Here is a 17,094-nt window from a genome sequence, read left to right as displayed (position 1 = left end):
TAAAAACATTGATATCTAAAGCTATGTCTCAGGAAATGCTCATCATCAATTAATGATTTGCACTTCATAGTTGGTATATTTTCTAACATTTTTATTTATTCCTGTTGAAGATAAACCAAAAGAAGAGAAAAAGGACACATTTGGGGAAAAACTTGCAACACAGATTATTAAAAATCTGCAAATCAAAATCACAAGCATTCATGTGCGATACGAAGATACTGTAAGTAGATTTTTATTTGCCTGAAAGATTTACTTGTTTAGCAGTTTTATATAAATTGCACTAGCAGATCTTTGAAAATTCCGCTACAATGCAGCGTTGGTGCATGGTGCTTAAGGACAGGAAGTCCGTGTTTGCTTGTGTGACTATAAGATCTATTACCATTATTGGAAATCAGTAACATTTATTTTGTTTTGTAACTAAATTTTTATTTTTTAGGTTACGGACTCCTCGAGACCCATCTCTGTTGGTGTCACATTGGGAGAACTTAGTTTCCAGGTAATTGACAAACAAAACTACTTTAATATTACTACTAAGTTTGTTTCATTGCAAAGTGATGCTAAGAGCATAATTTGATTGCGATAAGGTATTTGTACATTTTATTTTTCCTGGCAAGTATTGTATTATCCATTGCAGCTGTGGTAAATCTATCTCTCGTTCGGCCTCCACATACATTTTTATTAATTCCTGTTTAAGATAAACCAAAAGAAGAGAAAAAGGACACCTTTGGGGAAAAACTTGCAACACAGATTATTCAAAATCTGCAAATATTGGAATTGCATGCTAGAAAAAATAATGAATTTTTGTAAGTGTTTTCTCCCTTCATCTTAGGGAAAAAGGAAATAGCAGCATCCTAACATTTTCATTTCTGAAGGAGGTAAAGGGGTAAGAAACTACCAATAGGAACCTGTAATAAATCAACATCTCGAGTAGAGGCTGTAGATTGGACATTTTAGTATATTGTAGGTAAATGCAAGAACTCGTGCAGTTAGAATAGGAGGTGTTAATTTTCATGATTAGTTGGAAAGATTATTGGTGGCAAAATGTCTAAGTCTTTCTGGACATAATTATGGACTGCTATATGACGCTCATAATCATAGACATCATAAAGGGGCAGTAATGCTAGGCTTGCAGTGAAGTAATGATTAGTTGATGTAGCCCAAGTCGGAACAGCTAGGTATAAATGTCCAAAATATGGTACAGTTCAAAATTCAACTTGTGATATCAAAGGAGAGTGCAATGAAAGCTTTTAGCTTCAGGAAGGCAGGCTTTGACGTGATGTGAAAAGAATTGAGAATGTTGGATTGGTATACACTGTTAGATGTGTAGGCACAGAAAGAAAATGGAATATGTTCAGAGACATAATTAGGGAACTGCAGAACTTGGATTGCCTTTGGTGAAAAGTGCAGTAGAGTAAGTAGTAAACTCGTGGGCAACAAGGTATGTAATGAAGTAAAATCAGAATTGAAACAGATCTGCTTGAAGTCTGAAAATGTAGATATGATTTGAAGATTTTTTTTCAGGGAAGTTTTGTTTGACTAACTTAATGGAGAAGTGACTGATTTGTGGAGATAATTAATAGTGTGATCTTGAAATGTTATTGTGGCACACGGGTTTAGGAAACAGTGAAATACTACTAACACCTCAGATGATGTCGCTATATTGCTGGAATAGGTATAGATGCAATGTCATTAGAAAGTGTGATGTAATACATTTAGGAAGAAAAGGATTGGGAGTTTACATTGAATGGAGAGCTGCTGAAGGTTGTGGGTTAACAGTAATCTAGAGGTTAAAATACATATTTAAGTGCATGTGATGATAGATAAAGCTGTAAACAGAAAAAACATTTTGGATTTTATAAACTGGAGCATGGGCTAAAAGAGCAAAGGCTAAGAATTTTGTGCAAATTAATGGTTAGGCCATAATTAATATTATTGAGTGCAGTTTTGGGTGCTCCAGAATATAAAAGACAAAGCCATAGATAGTCTACAGCATAGATTCACTAGAGTGATTCCAAGAGTGGGAAAGGATAATTACAAGGAGGTGAGAATGGCAGGAAAATGAGTAAAGATGATCTCTATTCGGGCAGTTGATAATGTAGTGTCGTCAATTTGAAATTTATTAGGAGTTGTTATCTGCCGTGCTGTTTCATCAAAGCATGATATGGGTCTGGCTCCACACCAGTAATTAATGTTAAAAGAATATGAGGAAAATAATTGATTCCAGTGTTTCAAATTGTATACTGACAGTTTGAAAACTTTGGTGAAAACTCTAAACGTTGAAACCCCTTAACTGCCGCAATACATTTTTTGAGTAAAACCCAGCACAAGTGTAACAGAGTAAGAAAGGATGACTTTAAATTTTATTTAATGGGAGTTCTTAACATCTGAATGCTGAATCATTTCAGCCCGGATATTTGCCTGTTTGCAGTTGGAGCTTATTTATTAGTAACTAAAAAACTCCAGATGGTAGGTAGAAAATCCTGGCAATAATGTAGACGAGGAATTAAATTCACATTTAACAGATTAAATGAGCAACAAAAGAACTACGGGCAGATGCAGGCAGCTCACAAATTGCTATTCTTAAATATTTAGAAGCACAAGCTGTTCCTGTAATATGCCTTTATAATAAATATAATCCAGTTTACTTGCTAATATTGTATGATTAAAATGAGAATAATCCATAGTCATCAGAAGTACTGGAAAGGAAAATGTAACCCAGGGATGTTGATTTGATTCAGCAACCTGTTTGCTTAAAAGGCTTTCAAAATTTAAATTTTGCTTAAAGCTTTCTTTTTTTAGGTATTCCTGCAGCTCTGTTCAGAAGCTACTGTAAATAATTTTAAATGTAGCGGGGAGGTTAATAAGTAGCCAATTTTCTCTGCAGCTGATCACCATGAAAGCAAAAATGGTAATCATCTGTAGCTGCTTACAGCCCAGTTAGATTTGCAGTTTGCCATCAATGGTATGTCCAATATTGCAACAGACTCAATGTGAAGAGAATAATGCAGTTGTCATTGGAGGCAAAATAAGTATTTTCAGGACTGCCTGCTTCTTTAGTGTATGCAGCCCTGTCAGCTGTGGCTCATTGGGTTGCACTCTCTCCTTTTTTGAGTCAAAAGGTCTTTGGTTGAATTCCCACTCCAGAAACTAAGTGCAAAATCTAGGCCAACACTCCAGTGCATTACTGACTTGTGTGCTGCAATGCCTGAGGCACTGTCTTTGGGACGAGATGTTAAACTGAGGACCCATCTGCCACCCCCCCCCCCCCCCCCCCTCCCCGCCACCATAAGCTGGATGTAAAAGAAGAGCAGAGGAATTTTCCCCAGTCCCCAAGCCAATATGTATCCCTCAACCACCATCACTAAAAACAGATTATCTTTGAAATGACTCTGAGAGCACTATAGATAGGCATTATGGTCGGCATGGATGCGGTGGGCCGAAGGGCCTGTTTCTATGCTGTACGACTCTATGACTCTACTTGCTGAACGACCCGATGATACCGGACAGTGAAGACCCCCAATGTTGTTTGTAAGACTGTTGCTTCTGAAGCAAGAGACCCTCTTCACAACCATGAGAGGTAGGTTTCCCATATGCAGCCAGACGTGAGGCTTGCAGAGTAAGGTAAACAGCATCCACAGATGATGATTATCACAGTGTTTCTGGCTCCACCTTGGTTAAGAGTTCACTTTGTCTATATGTATCGTCCCATAATGTAAACGAGGTGGGTTTCACAGATCTGATGGTTCCAGTGTATTCAGGAAACAAGTCGTGACTTCATGAATTAAATGCGACATGAAAGGACAGCTAACTTTTATAGTAGAATTGTTTGACTGTGATGAAGGTGACCTGTATTATTATTCCTGTGTACAACAGCTGTCTGCAGAAGCACACGATAATAAAGAAGGAAGCTTGTCTATTTGCAGTGCCAAGGAGCACAGCTTCACTCACTGTGGTTTTAGTTCCTTTTTCTTCAGGCAAGTGTTTGACTAAGTTTGATTTTGGATTACTTTGCATCATACTTATGCTAGAGATTTTGTTGATAAGGTGAAGCTATGTTTGGCACATGTGAAAGTCTTTGCCCAATGGGGTGTTTAAACATTTCTCTGGGGTAGCTGAGATCAACGGTAATTTGATATGGTGATATTGTCCTCTGACTATGTGGACTCTATATTGCACTGTAGAGAATATTAACTGTTCTGCCTGCATCACTCGTTATTTAAAAGCATGGGCGGCTGGAGAGGGGAATGGAAGCTGCTGAATATAGCATTTCAACGACGAGCACTATTGTAAAAGGGACAATGGTGGGAGCTGATGCAATGTTTTATTACCTGCACCCCCTCTCCCCCTACCCCCCTCGCATCCCCTTCCCAGCTCCCCCCTTGCACCATCTTTCCCCTGCACCCCCTTTCTCCCCCCCCCCCCACTTTCCCTCCACCTCCTCCCACCGGCATCCACCTACCCCTGTGTAGGGGCCCCATCAACCCCACTGCCTTGTGGGCGTCTCGGGAGAGACCAAGGCTAAGGGAGTAAACCCTAACAGAAAATCCGGAGCGGGACCCCGAAGGCAGTCATGTGTCACCTTTGGCATGTTTCCGGCAGTTCCTGCAGCCACACTGGTGCCAAACGTCGTGCTCTGCACTCCTTTGGACTCCACCAGGAAGGCCGAGAGGGGGGTTTTGACACTTGGGCAACTCACAACCCCCATACATCTGCCCAGGCATGTGCCATGGAGAGGTCACTCCATAGTCGCCTCACAGCGACCAAATCAACGCGGAAGGCAGCAGTTACGGGTTATAAGTCCAGTTCAATTGACGTAGAGATTGGGCGCCACGGGTTGCCTTTGTCGGTGGGAGAGGTCATCGCATCTCACTGGACAGCTACCGCCCGCCTCAAACCGGGCAGCCCCCGGTCAGTAAGGTTCTGTCCCGCCACAGTCCACTTGCTTCAATGGGTGCTTGGAGCTCAGGGTCATTGCCCGATAAGTGGACTGTAACACTGCACCAAACAGCACGACCAAAAAAGGAAAGAAGGTACCAGCCCTTCGTTTTGCAAGCTGGAACGTCAGAACCATGTGTCCTGGCCTGTCGGAAGACTTTACACAAATCAACGATTCTCGGAAGACCGCCATCATCAACAACGAGCTCAGTAGACTCAATGTGGACATTGCGGCACTTCAGGAGACACAGCTCCCTGCGAGCGGATCTCTAAGGGAGCAAGACTACACCTTCTTCTGGCAGGGTAGGGATCCTGAAGAACCAAGACAGCACGGCGTGGGCTTCGCCATCAGAAACTCTTTGCTCAGCATGATAGAGCCACCCTCAAATGGCTCGGATTGCATACTGTCCATCCGACTGTTCACCGCCTCTGGTCTGGTACACCTACTCAGCATCTATGCTCCAACACTCTGCTCCCCACTTGAAGCTAAAGGCCAGTTCTACGAGGAACTCCATAATATCATTAGTAGCATCCCCAACACCGAACACCTATTCCTGCTGGGGGACTTTAATGCCAGGGTTGGGGCCGACCATGACTCATGGCCCTCCTGCCTTGGGCGCTATGGTATTGGAAGGATGAATGAGAATGGACAGAGACTGCTTGAGTTGTGTACCTATCATAACCTCTACATCACCAACTCGTTCTTTCACAATAAACCCTGTCGCCAGGTTTCTTGGAGGCACCCAAGATCACGTCGTTGGCACCAGCTGGACCTCATCGTCACAAGGCGAGCCTCTTTAAACCAAGTTCAAATCACACGCAGCTTTCACAGTGCGACTGCGACACCGACCACTCCCTGGTGTGCAGCAAGGTTAGCCTCAAACCAAAGAAGCTGCATCACTCCAAGCAAAAGGGCCACCCGCGCATCAACATTAGCAGAATTTCTTATCCACAGCTGTTACAAAAATTTCTAAATTCACTGTAACAGCCCTTCAAAACACCCCCACAAGGGATGCAGGGACCAAGTGGGCCCACATTAGAGACGCCAGCTATGACACAGCAATGACCACCTATGGAAATTGTGTGAAGAGGAATGCAGACTGGTTTCAATCACACGTTGAAGAGCTGGAACCTGTCTTAGCCGCTAAGCGCATTGCACTGCTCAACTACAAGAAAGCCCCCAGCGAGTTATCATCCGTAGCACTTAAAGCAGCCAGAAGCGCTGCACAAAGAACAGCCAGGCGCTGCGCAAATGACTACCGGCAACCCCTATGCAGTCATATTCAGCTGGCCTCAGACACTGGAAATATCAGAGGAATGTATGATGGCATTAAGAGAGCTTTTGGGCCAACCATCAAGAAGATTGCCCCCCTCAAATCTAAATCAGGGGACACAATCACTGACCAACGCAAGCAAATGGACCACTGGGTGGAGCACTACCGAGAACTGTACTCCAGGGAGAATGTTGTCACTGAGACCACCCTCGATGCAGCCCAGCCTTTGCCAGTCATGGATGAGCTGGACGTACAGCCAACAAAGTCGGAACTCAGTGATGCCGTTGATTCTCTAGCCAGCGGAAAAGCCCCTGGGAAGGACGGCATTACCCCTGAAATCATCAAGAGTGCCAAGCCTGCTATACTCTCAGCACTGCACGAACTGCTTTGCCTGTGCTGTGATGAGGGAGCAGTACCACAGGACATGCGCGATGCCAATACCATCACTCTCTATAAGAACAAGGGTGACAACGGTGGTCACTCTGCTCAGCATAGTGGGGAAAGTCTTCGCTCGTGTCACTTTAAACAGGTTCCGGAAGCTGGCTGAGCGGGTCTATCCTGAGGCACAGTGTGGCTTTCGAGCAGAGAGATCGACCATTGACATGCTGTTCTCCCTTCGCCAGCTACAGGAGAAATGCCGTGAACAACAGATGCCCCTCGATGTTGCTTTCATTGATCTCACCAAAGCCTTTGACCTCGTCAGCAGAAGTGGTCTCTTCAGACTACTAGAAAAGATTGGATGCCCACCAAAGCTACTAAGTATCATCACCTCTTTCCATGACAATATGAAAGGCACAATTCAGCATAGCGGCGCCTCATCAGACCCCTTTCCAATCCTGAGCGGCGTGAAACAGGGCTGTGTTCTTGCACCTACACTGTTTGGGATCTTCTTGCTGCTCTCACATGCATTTAAGTCCTCAGAAGAAGGAATTTTCCTCCACACAAGATCAGGTGGCAGGTTGTTCAACCTTGCCCGTCTCAAAGCGAAGACCAAAGACCGGAAAGTTCTCATCAGGGAACTCCTCTTTGCTGACGATGCTGCTTTAACATCTCACACTGAAGAGTGCCTGCAGAGTCTCATCGACAGGTTTGTGGCTGCCTGCAACGAATTTGGCCTAACCATCAGCCTCAAGAAAACGAACATCATGGGACAGGACGTCAGAAATGCCCCATCCATCAATATCGGCGACCACACTCTGGAAGTGGTTCAAGAGTTCACCTACCTAGGCTCAACTATCACCAGTAACCTGTCTTTCGATGCAGAATTAAACAAACGCATGGGAAAGGCTTCCTCTGCTTTGTCCAGACTGGCCAAGAGAATGTGGGAAAATGGCGCACTGACACAGAGCACACAAATCCAAGTGTATCATGCCTGTGTCCTCAGTACCTTGCTCTACGGCAGCGAGGCCTGGACAGCGTACGTCAGCCAAGAGCGACGTCTCAATTCATTCCATCTTCGCTGCCTCCGGAGAATCCTTAGCATCAGGTGGCAGGACCGTATCTCCAACACAGAAGTCCTCGAGGCGGCCAACATCCCCAGCATATATACCCTACTAAGCCAGTGGCGCCTGAGATGGCTTGGCTATGTGAACCGCATGGAAGATGGCAGGATCCCCAAGGACACATTGTACAGTGAGCTTGTCACTGGTATCAGACCCACCGGCCGTCCATGTCTCTGCTTTAATGACGTCTGCAAACGTGACATGAAGTCCTGTGACATTGATCACAAGTCGTGGGAGTCAGTTGCCAGCGATCGCCAGAGCTGGCGGGCATTCATAAACGCTAAAGCGTGGCGACTCGAAGAGACTTAGCAGTTGGCAGGAAAAAAGACAGAAGCACAAGCAGAGAACCAACTGTGTAACCGCCCCGACAACCAGTGTTATCTGCAGCACCTGTAGAAGTGTCTGTCACTCTAGGATTGGCCTTTATAGCCACTCCAGGCGCTGCTGCACAAAGCACTGACTACTTCCAGGCACTTACCCATTGTCTCTCGAGACAAGGAGGCCAAAGAGAAGAGAGAGATGTGTTGATGTCAATATGTTATGAATGCAGGGTTGAACGACTTTTAGCAGCCTTTTGTCAACAGTTTACGATACCATATTGCTTTCCATTCTGACTGAAATTATATATAAAAGAATTTTAGATGTCAACATAGAACACATTATTTAATTAAGTTAATAACAGGCTTTCACTAGTACTTAACCAGCAGCTTTGTGATTAATTGCCAAGCTACAATACATTGCGTATTTTAGTTTAAAAGATGTAATTTTGTACTTAAATGTGATTAGTCTCTTTGCAATTACGAAGATCAACATTACAAACTTAATCTGAAAATAGCTGGGCTTTTTTTCAAACTTTTTTTAATGAGGAAATTTCCAATGCTATTGACACTGATCGGCTCCAACTATGAAATTTGTAGAGGTGGGGAACACCTGGAGCAATTGCCTTTATTTGGAATCCTTTTTTTGTCAAGTGCACAATGTGTGTGTTGGCATGTGCTCAAGTAAAATTAATTTAGCTGAATTTCACTGTAAGCTAAACCGATGGAAAATAATCGTTGCAGCAGTCAAATGGAAGGTCAGGACAGTTGCAGTGAGGTGAGTTGGCAAGGGTGGGGTGAGGGGCAGTCCGTGCTGTGAAAGTGATGCCACTCAAACCAGGACCTGACTCTAAAGAAATCTGTCTCTTATCTCCTTGGCACTCAATAAGTGGAAAACTCATTTTTAGTGGATAAATGAAATACGTTAAAAATCAGGACATGTTCTGTACATGCTGAAATAGAACCAGAAAGTGATGACAAGAAACAATAGGTTAGGGTGAACGAAAAGTCCATATTCAAAATGTTAACTTAGCTTTTTTTTTTTGATTTCTGGATGTGGGCAATGCTGACATGATGGTATTTATTGCCCATCCCTAGTTATCCTAATACAGTGGAAGTGCCCCGCTGCCTGCTGCAATCCTTCTGGTAACGCTGTTGCCGTAGTGGTTTTTAGAAAGGAATTCCAGGAAGTTAATCCAGTGACAATGAAGGAGCAACATTATACGTCCAAGTCAGAATGGTATATGATTGGAAAGCAGACTTGGAGATGATATTTCCAAGACATTGTTACTCTTTTCCTTCTTGGCTATACAACCAACAGGAGTGAAGTAACCTTGCATACGTGCATACGATAGATCATATGTACTGAAGATGCGGTGCATTAGTGTGAGAGGGTATAAATCTATAATATGCAGTTGTCTGTGGGTTATTTTGATTTGGCCACCTGGTTAATTAGTTATTTTAAAAACTTTATTGTAACTTTCGCGTACTGAGTATAACAATTTTTTTGATAAACGGCACCTGGAGTAAGGTGCAAGATCCTCTGCGACCAGGTTTGACTCTTCTGACCTCTGCCATTCAAGTAGTTTTAGGGAAGTGGTTGCTAACTACGATTTTTCAAACTTGTCACTGTAGTTTGTGGAACCTTGCTGTGTGCAAAACTGTTGCCACTTTATCCCATATAACTGCATCAGGTAATTAATTCTACGCGAGGTGCTTTTGGACATTTGAAGGACAAAAGAGTACTGAATAGATGCAAATTTTCATTATCTTTTATGGAGAGTCAGCAACAGTGCAAACTATAGGGGATTAATAGCCTTTTCTTATGACGCATTGACGCATGCAGCTAAGAATTATAAGGAAGGCACTGACTGGCCAGCTGAATGCAAAAGGCTGTACAATTACTTGAGAAATGCATTAAGCAGATGGAAGTGAAAAATGTTTGCTAACTGCAATTTTTTTTCAAACCCAATTCTGTTTATTGCATTCAGTTAATTTTGAGCTATGTATGCATCATCCACGTGGGGGTGCGTTTACTTTTTGGTATCATTTTAAATCCAGACACATACACAGATTTATGCAGTTTTTTTCCAGGGTCAAGAGGGGAAAGGATAACTAGAAGTCCTGTATTTGAAGAAGTGCTTTTTTGCAATAAATATATTAAGTTGATAGCAAAGTTTTCAGACCCTGCTATGGTGCATGAGGAGCACACAGAGGACTGGAACATGATATTTTGAAGCCCAGTTCTGTTTATTGCATTGTTAAAATTTTAGATTTGTGAGCGTCGTCCACGTGAGCCGTCTTTTAGTTTTCGGCGCCACTGAAACTTTTTTAAAACCCAGTTCCGTTTATTGCATTCAGTTAAACTTTGAGATACGAGAGTGTTTCAGGTAACTGGTTGCTGACTGCAATCTATAATAATATGCAGTCTTTGTCAGCTCTTTTTTGATTGGTCAGTGGGTTGGTTTGGTGAGTGAAGCCTGGTGCATGCAAAGGACTGGAGCGTGTGACGCATGTGCGGCTACCAACTGTTGGTAGTGGTGGGGTGGGTGCGGTGGGCGAGAAAAAGAACAGCGGAAGGTCATGGGACTTCAACAACAAAGTACCCTGGCTGGAGGGATGGGGGTGCGATAGGGGGTGTGTTTGGGGAAGAATGGCATGGGGCTGGAAATAGGATGTAATGAGGGGATGTTGGAGATGGGGATGGCAAGGGTAGAGATGGTGTCGGCCTGGTGGCAGGGGAGGACATGGAATGGGGATGGCATGGGAGAGACGGGATGGCATTGGAAGGGTGGATGAGATGATGGAATTGGTTAAGTATGCTAATTTGACTGCAGATGTTTTGCGGATCTCTGCTAGTATTGATTATAATGGTGAAAGGAACCGATCAAAATATAACTCTTCTGTCCTGGGTAATATTCTATAATTCTAAGTAAGTATTATTTGCAACTGCACCCATCCAGGTAAGTTGTAATTATTCCATTGCACTCCTGACTTGAAGTTAATAGATGTTTCAGAGGCTTTGATGGTTAGGAGGTGAACGGTGTATTTCAGTATTTTTAAGTTTATTTGTTTTCCAGTGTTTGCAGTTAGGATTTAACTATATATTGGCATTAGTATGTCAATGAAAATGCAAGTTGTTTGGAAGCTGTGATTGTCCTTTCATCATCTAAATATTAGACCTGAAATTTGGTCTGTATTAACTGGACAATAACACTGCAAACTCCGTGTGGGTCCAAAGACGTTTAGCTTTTTACTGACTTTGCTGCTATAATATGTGTAGCATTTAGTGGAATGGCATACTGTGACACTCACTGAAGAAGGGATTCCACTTTGCTTTGCAGCAAGTTCAGGCTTTAGATTCTAATTGATGCTTCTCCAGTTTAATGTTTGTGTGAAGCTGAAAGTGCTTCACCTAATGCTAGAATTGGACGAGTGCATCATTAATATAAAACACTTGCTCCCTTGCACATTTGTACCATGGTCTGGGTGCAAAATCAAGACAAGATATTTGAGAGAACCAACAAGAGGGAAAACCTACTTGACCTCATCCTCACTAATCTACATATCACAGATGCATCTGCCATTTGATAGTATTGGTAGGAGTGATCACCGCACAGTCCTTGTGGAGATGAAGTCCTGCCTTTGCACTAAGAACTCATTCCATTGTGTTGTCTGGCACTACCAGCGTTCTGAATGGGCAAGATTCAGAACGGATCTTGCAGCTCAGAACTGGGTTTCCGTGAGCTGCGGTGGGCTGTCAGCTGTAGAATTGTGTTCAACTACAATCTGTAACCTCCTGGCCTGGCATATCCCTCACTCCACCATCACGATCAAGCCAGGGATCAACCCTGGTCCAATGGAGAGTATGCCAGGAACAGCACCAGACCTGTTTAAAAATGAGATGCCAACCTAGTGAAACTGCAACACGGGATCTTTTCTTGGCATCTCTTCGCAGATGGCAATTTTGGGAAGGTTGTACTCATCGGTTTCAGGCCCGCTGGTGGCTAGTCAGACGTATCCGTGACTGGCAGATTCTCCGACAGCAGGTACAAGTGAAGATGTAATCGCTGCTGGGGGCAGTTGGATCGATCCTTTTCTGCTCTTTCATGCTGGTTCTTCACTCAGTCTCAAAGGTATCTGTAGCCCTCCTGACTTATCATCTCCAGGCATCACGATCTATGGCCTGTGCTTCCCACTGCCGATGGTCGATGTGGCACACCGAGGGACTTTAGGAAGTCCTTTTTAAATGTTTACATGGGGCCCCTCTGTTCCCTTCACCAGTGGTCAGCTCTCCATACAACATGATCTTGGGGAGGCAACTGTCTCGGACAACTTGACTCGCCCAATGCAGTTGGCTTTGCAGGAGGATGGCCTCGATGCTGGTGGTGATAGCTGTTTCCAGGACTTCAATGTTTGTGATCCGGTCCTGCCAGTGGATCTTGAGGATGCTGTGGAGGCAGCGCTGATGGAAGCGCTCTAGAATGTGTACATGACGGTGGTATAGGACCCACGACTCAGCGCCATACAGAAGGGTGGTGAGGATTACAGCTTTGTACACTTTGCATTTAATCTGTGCTGTGAGGTTGTGATTGCTCCACACTCGTTTGTAGAGTCTGTCGAATGTTCTGTTTGCTTTTGAGAACCTATTGTCCACTTCCTTGTCTATGGTGGCATCAATTGAGATGACGCTCCTCAAATAAGTAAATTGCTTGATGCCATTCTGCTCGGTTCCTTCGATGACCATGGGTCTATATTCTTCTTGGGGTGCAGGCTGATGCTGGGCTTCAGTTTTCTTTAAACTGATTTTTAGTCTGAAGAGTTGTGCCACCTTGGAAAAATATGTTTTACATTGTAGGTCTGACTGACTGGGCCAGGAGAGCACAGTCATCGGCGAAAAGAAGGTCGCGGATGAGTTTTTCTTGTGTGTTTGTGTGAGCCTGAAGACGCCTGAGGTTGAAAAGGCCTCCATCAGTCTGGAAGCATATGTAAATTCCCTCCTAATGTCTCCCGTTGCCTGCTGCAGCATCATGCTGAAAAAGATGGTGAATAAGGTTGGTGGGGCCAGAACGCCATTGGAGATTTGGAAGGGACTTGAGAGTTTGCTGTTTTGCTCGAGTTGTTGTACTGAATCTCATGAAACTGCTTCACCATGGTCAGGAACCTGTGTGGGCATCCAAATTTTACAAGGATTACACAGGACTACATGCATGCTAAATAGCAGAAGTAGCATGCAATAGACAGCTCAGTGATCCCACAACCAATGGATCAGATTAAAACTCTGCAGTCCTGCTATATCCAGTTGTGAATGGTAGTGGAAAATTAAACTAACACGAGGAGGAGGCTCCACAAACATCCCCAGCCTCCGTAATGGGGGAGCCCAGGACTTCAGTGCGAAAGACCAGGCTGAAGCATTTGCACCCATCTTTAACCAGAAGTGCTGAGTGGATGATCTATCTTGGCCTCCTCCTGAGGTTCCCAGCATCACAGATGTCAGTCCTAAACAAATCCGATTCACTTCATGTAATACCAAGAAATGGCTTAAGGTCCTGGATACAGCATATGCTCTAACAACATCCTGGCTGCAGTTCTAAAGACTTGTGCTGCAGAGCTAGACGCACCCCTAGGCAAGATGTTCCAGTACAGCTGCAACCTTGGCATCTACTCGACAATGTGGAAAATTGCTTGAGTATGTCCTGTTGACACAAAGCAGGACAAATCCAATCCGACCATTACTCCCCCATCAGTCTACTCTCAATCATCAGCAAAGTCATGAAATGTGTCATCGACTGTGCTATCAAATGGTACTTACTCAGCAATATGCTCAGTCAGGGTTCTGCCATGGCCACTCAGCTCCAGACCTTATTAACGCTTTGGTCCAGACAAATTCCTGAGGTGAAGTGAGAGTGACTGCCTTTGACATAAAGGAAGCATCTAACAGAGTATGGCATCAAGGAGCCCCAGCAAAATTGAAGTTAATGGGAATTGGGGGGGTGTAGGAAGGTTTTTGGAAGCCAGTCATCTCAATCCCAGGACATCTCTGCAGGAGTTCCTCAGGGTAGTGTCCTTGGCCCATCTATCTTCAGCTGCTTCATCAATGACCTTCCCTCCATCATTAGGTCAGAGATGGGGCGGTTCACTGATTGCACAGTGTTCAGTACTGTTCGCAATTCCTCCGATACTGAAGCAGTCTGTGTCCGCGTTCAGCAAGACCTGGACAACATTCAGGCTTGGACTGTTAAGTGACAAGTAACATTCGCGCCACACAACTACCAGGCAGTGAGAGCAGTCACTCTCTTCCCTCACATTGGGAATTTGTTTGGACCAACACATTAATCTGGTCTGGAGCTGAGTGACTCTGGCAGAATCCTAACTGAGCATTCGTGAATCTTAATCATCTCCCCTTGAAGTTCAACAGCATTACCATTGCTGACCAGAAACTTCGCTGGACCAGCCATATAAACACCATGGCTAGAAGATTGGTCAGAGCCTGGGAATTTTGCAGCGAGTAACTCACCACCTGTCTTCCCAAAGCCTGTCCACCATCTACAAGGCACAAGTCAGGAGTGTGATGGAATACTCTCCGCTTGTCTGGATGAGTGCAGCTCCAACAACACTCAAGAAGCTCAACACCATCTAGGACAAAGCAGCCTGCTTGATTGATACCCCATCCACCACCTTCATCATTCACTCCCTCCACCACTGCTGCACCACCTGGAAGGGCAAGTACAGCAGATGCATGTAATCACCACCACCTGCACGTTCCTTTTCAACTCTTCATAGTATCCTGAATTATATTGCCGTTCCTTTACTGTCGCTGTGTCACAGCACTGTAAGGGTACCTACACCACATGGACTGCAGTGGTTTAAAGAAAGTGACTCGCCATGTTCTCAAAGGCAATACAGCTGGGCAATAAATGCTGGCTTTGCCAGTGACACACTCATCCCATGAATGAAAAATTAAAAAAAAAAAAGTTGATTTGTGTGTTGAATATCATGCTACCAATAAAGCTTAGTGCTGCAACACTGCTGAAGGCAGTGTTCCTTAAAGGGGGCTTTTGTGCTTGTGCTGTAGTTGGTGATACTTGATACCAGGGTAGAATGGAAAGACCATGATGCTGCTGGTAAGAAGGCTTTTTTTTCACCACTGATATTCCAATCATGGAATGGATACAGGACAGAAGGAGGCCATTTAGCCCATCATTTCCATGCATAATTTTTTAAAATATAAATTAGTAATGGGATAGAGGAAGAGAGTGATTTCTGCTTGACTTATGTGCTAGTAACAAAATAAACCATTGACTTCAAACTGTAAGAATCTAAATACTTGGCATTCTAGTTTGATCACTTAAGATCTTGCTTTCTTGAAAGTAACTGACTTGAACATTCTTTTATTATAGATCAAAGCATGATTAGCACTGTAACCAGAGTGGAAATCCATACTTTAGCTGTGTTTGCAATGTTATGAGAAGTTTGTTTTCTTACAGCACTGTAGTTCAAGTTTCTGTCTTAAGTTCACTGCACTGTTGCTTAGAAAATACTGTGAATTCAAATGCCAAAATCAAACTTAAATGTATATTTGTGCAAATAGGTTTTGAAAACAGCCTTATATTAACTATCCTTTTATTTCCAGACTGCAGATGAAAACTGGACACCGTGCATATTGAGCGACGCTGCAAAAATCATCTACAAGGTATTTGTCACAAATTGAGAGAGCCTGTTGCAGCTATACTTGATGAATTCTGGGATTGTTCTGGATGTGTACACATAGTATTAGTGTCATGAGGCTTGTTAGGAAAGTTGCGTATTAATTATGGTATTAAAAGGAATATAGCTGCATGAATACACAGGTGACTAGCAGACAGAAAGCTAAGAGTATAGAGGGAGTTTCAGATTGGTGGGAGGTGGTCGTGATGTGCCTCAGCTGTATTGGGACATCTTGTTTCACGTTTATATAAATAATTTGGATGTAATTGCAGCAAATTATATTGAAGCTTGTTGATGAAATCAAGTTTTTGGTCATAGCAACTGTCACGAAGGATTTGGAAAATAGCAAATGACTTGGGCTGGTAGAGTGGGCAAATAGGTAGTGGATTCAGTTCAGTGTAAATCAACATGAAAAAGAATAGTGAAAGAAATGGGCAGCACAGTGGCGCAGTGGTTAGCACCACAGCCTCACAGCTCCAGCGACCCGGGTTCAATTCTGGGTACTGCCTGTGCGGAGTTTACAAGTTCTCCCTGTGACTACGTGGGTTTTCGCCGGGTGCTCTGGTTTCCTCCCACAGCCAAAGACTTGCAGGTTGTTAGGTAAATTGGCCATTATAAATTGCTCCTAGTATAGATAGGGGAATTGAGGGAAGGTGGGGATATGGTAGTGATATGGGATTAATGTAGGATTAGTATAAATGGGTGTTTGATGGTCGGCACAGACTCGGTGGGCCGAAGGGCCTGTTTCAGTGCTGTATCTCTAAATAAAAAATGCGCTTCAATGGTGAGGTTCTTACACCTGTGCGGAAGGACAGATATCAAGGGGTGCAGAGGTATAAATCTTAAAAGATGGGGGTGCAATGAGAAAAGGCATTAAAGGCAAATGGGATTCTGGGTATTATTCTTTAATATAAATGCAAGGCAGTCATTGAATTTGTATAAGAATTTGTTTTGGCCGTAGTTGGAATTTTGTTTGCAGTTCTGGGCACCCCATTGAAGGAAGCACAGAAAGGGTACAGAGAAACATCACAAAATAATTCTGGGAATGAGAGGATATAGATATGAAGAAAGGCTTTTGGCGCTGTGACTTTTCTCAAGACCGCAAAAGGTTAAGGAAGAGATGATACTGATTTCAAAATTGTGGAAGGTTTTAAGGGAGTATTAGTGGTAGATTGCTTGTTTCTACCAGTTGGTGAATTGCTGACAAGCAGAGCATGGACTCAAGATTATCACTTTTTAAACAAAAAAGGGGAAGTTGGAAGTTTTTCCACAGGACGGCTTTTACCGCGATGGCTGTTGAGTGGAAACTGTAACACAATTTTGAATGGAATTGTTTAGGTACTTGGAAAAAGTAATGAG

General features: G+C 43.6%; 1 protein-coding gene across 1 annotated transcript in view; it reads left to right on the top strand.

Annotated features, from left to right (window-relative positions):
- The window catches only part of vps13c (vacuolar protein sorting 13 homolog C), a 355,084-nt gene that overhangs the window by 64,083 nt on the left and 273,907 nt on the right, over nt 1-17,094 (top strand). The window contains exons 6-8 of the mRNA XM_068015185.1: nt 111-220; nt 437-496; nt 15,662-15,721. Of these exons, the coding sequence (XP_067871286.1) occupies nt 111-220; nt 437-496; nt 15,662-15,721 (230 nt within the window). The remainder of the gene's footprint in view (nt 1-110; nt 221-436; nt 497-15,661; nt 15,722-17,094) is intronic.

This window comes from Heterodontus francisci, chromosome 35 (assembly GCF_036365525.1).
Source record: "Heterodontus francisci isolate sHetFra1 chromosome 35, sHetFra1.hap1, whole genome shotgun sequence".
NCBI classification, from domain to species: domain Eukaryota; kingdom Metazoa; phylum Chordata; class Chondrichthyes; order Heterodontiformes; family Heterodontidae; genus Heterodontus; species Heterodontus francisci.
Note: the sequence above shows the minus strand (reverse complement) of the source record. Positions and strands in the feature narration are given on the sequence as shown.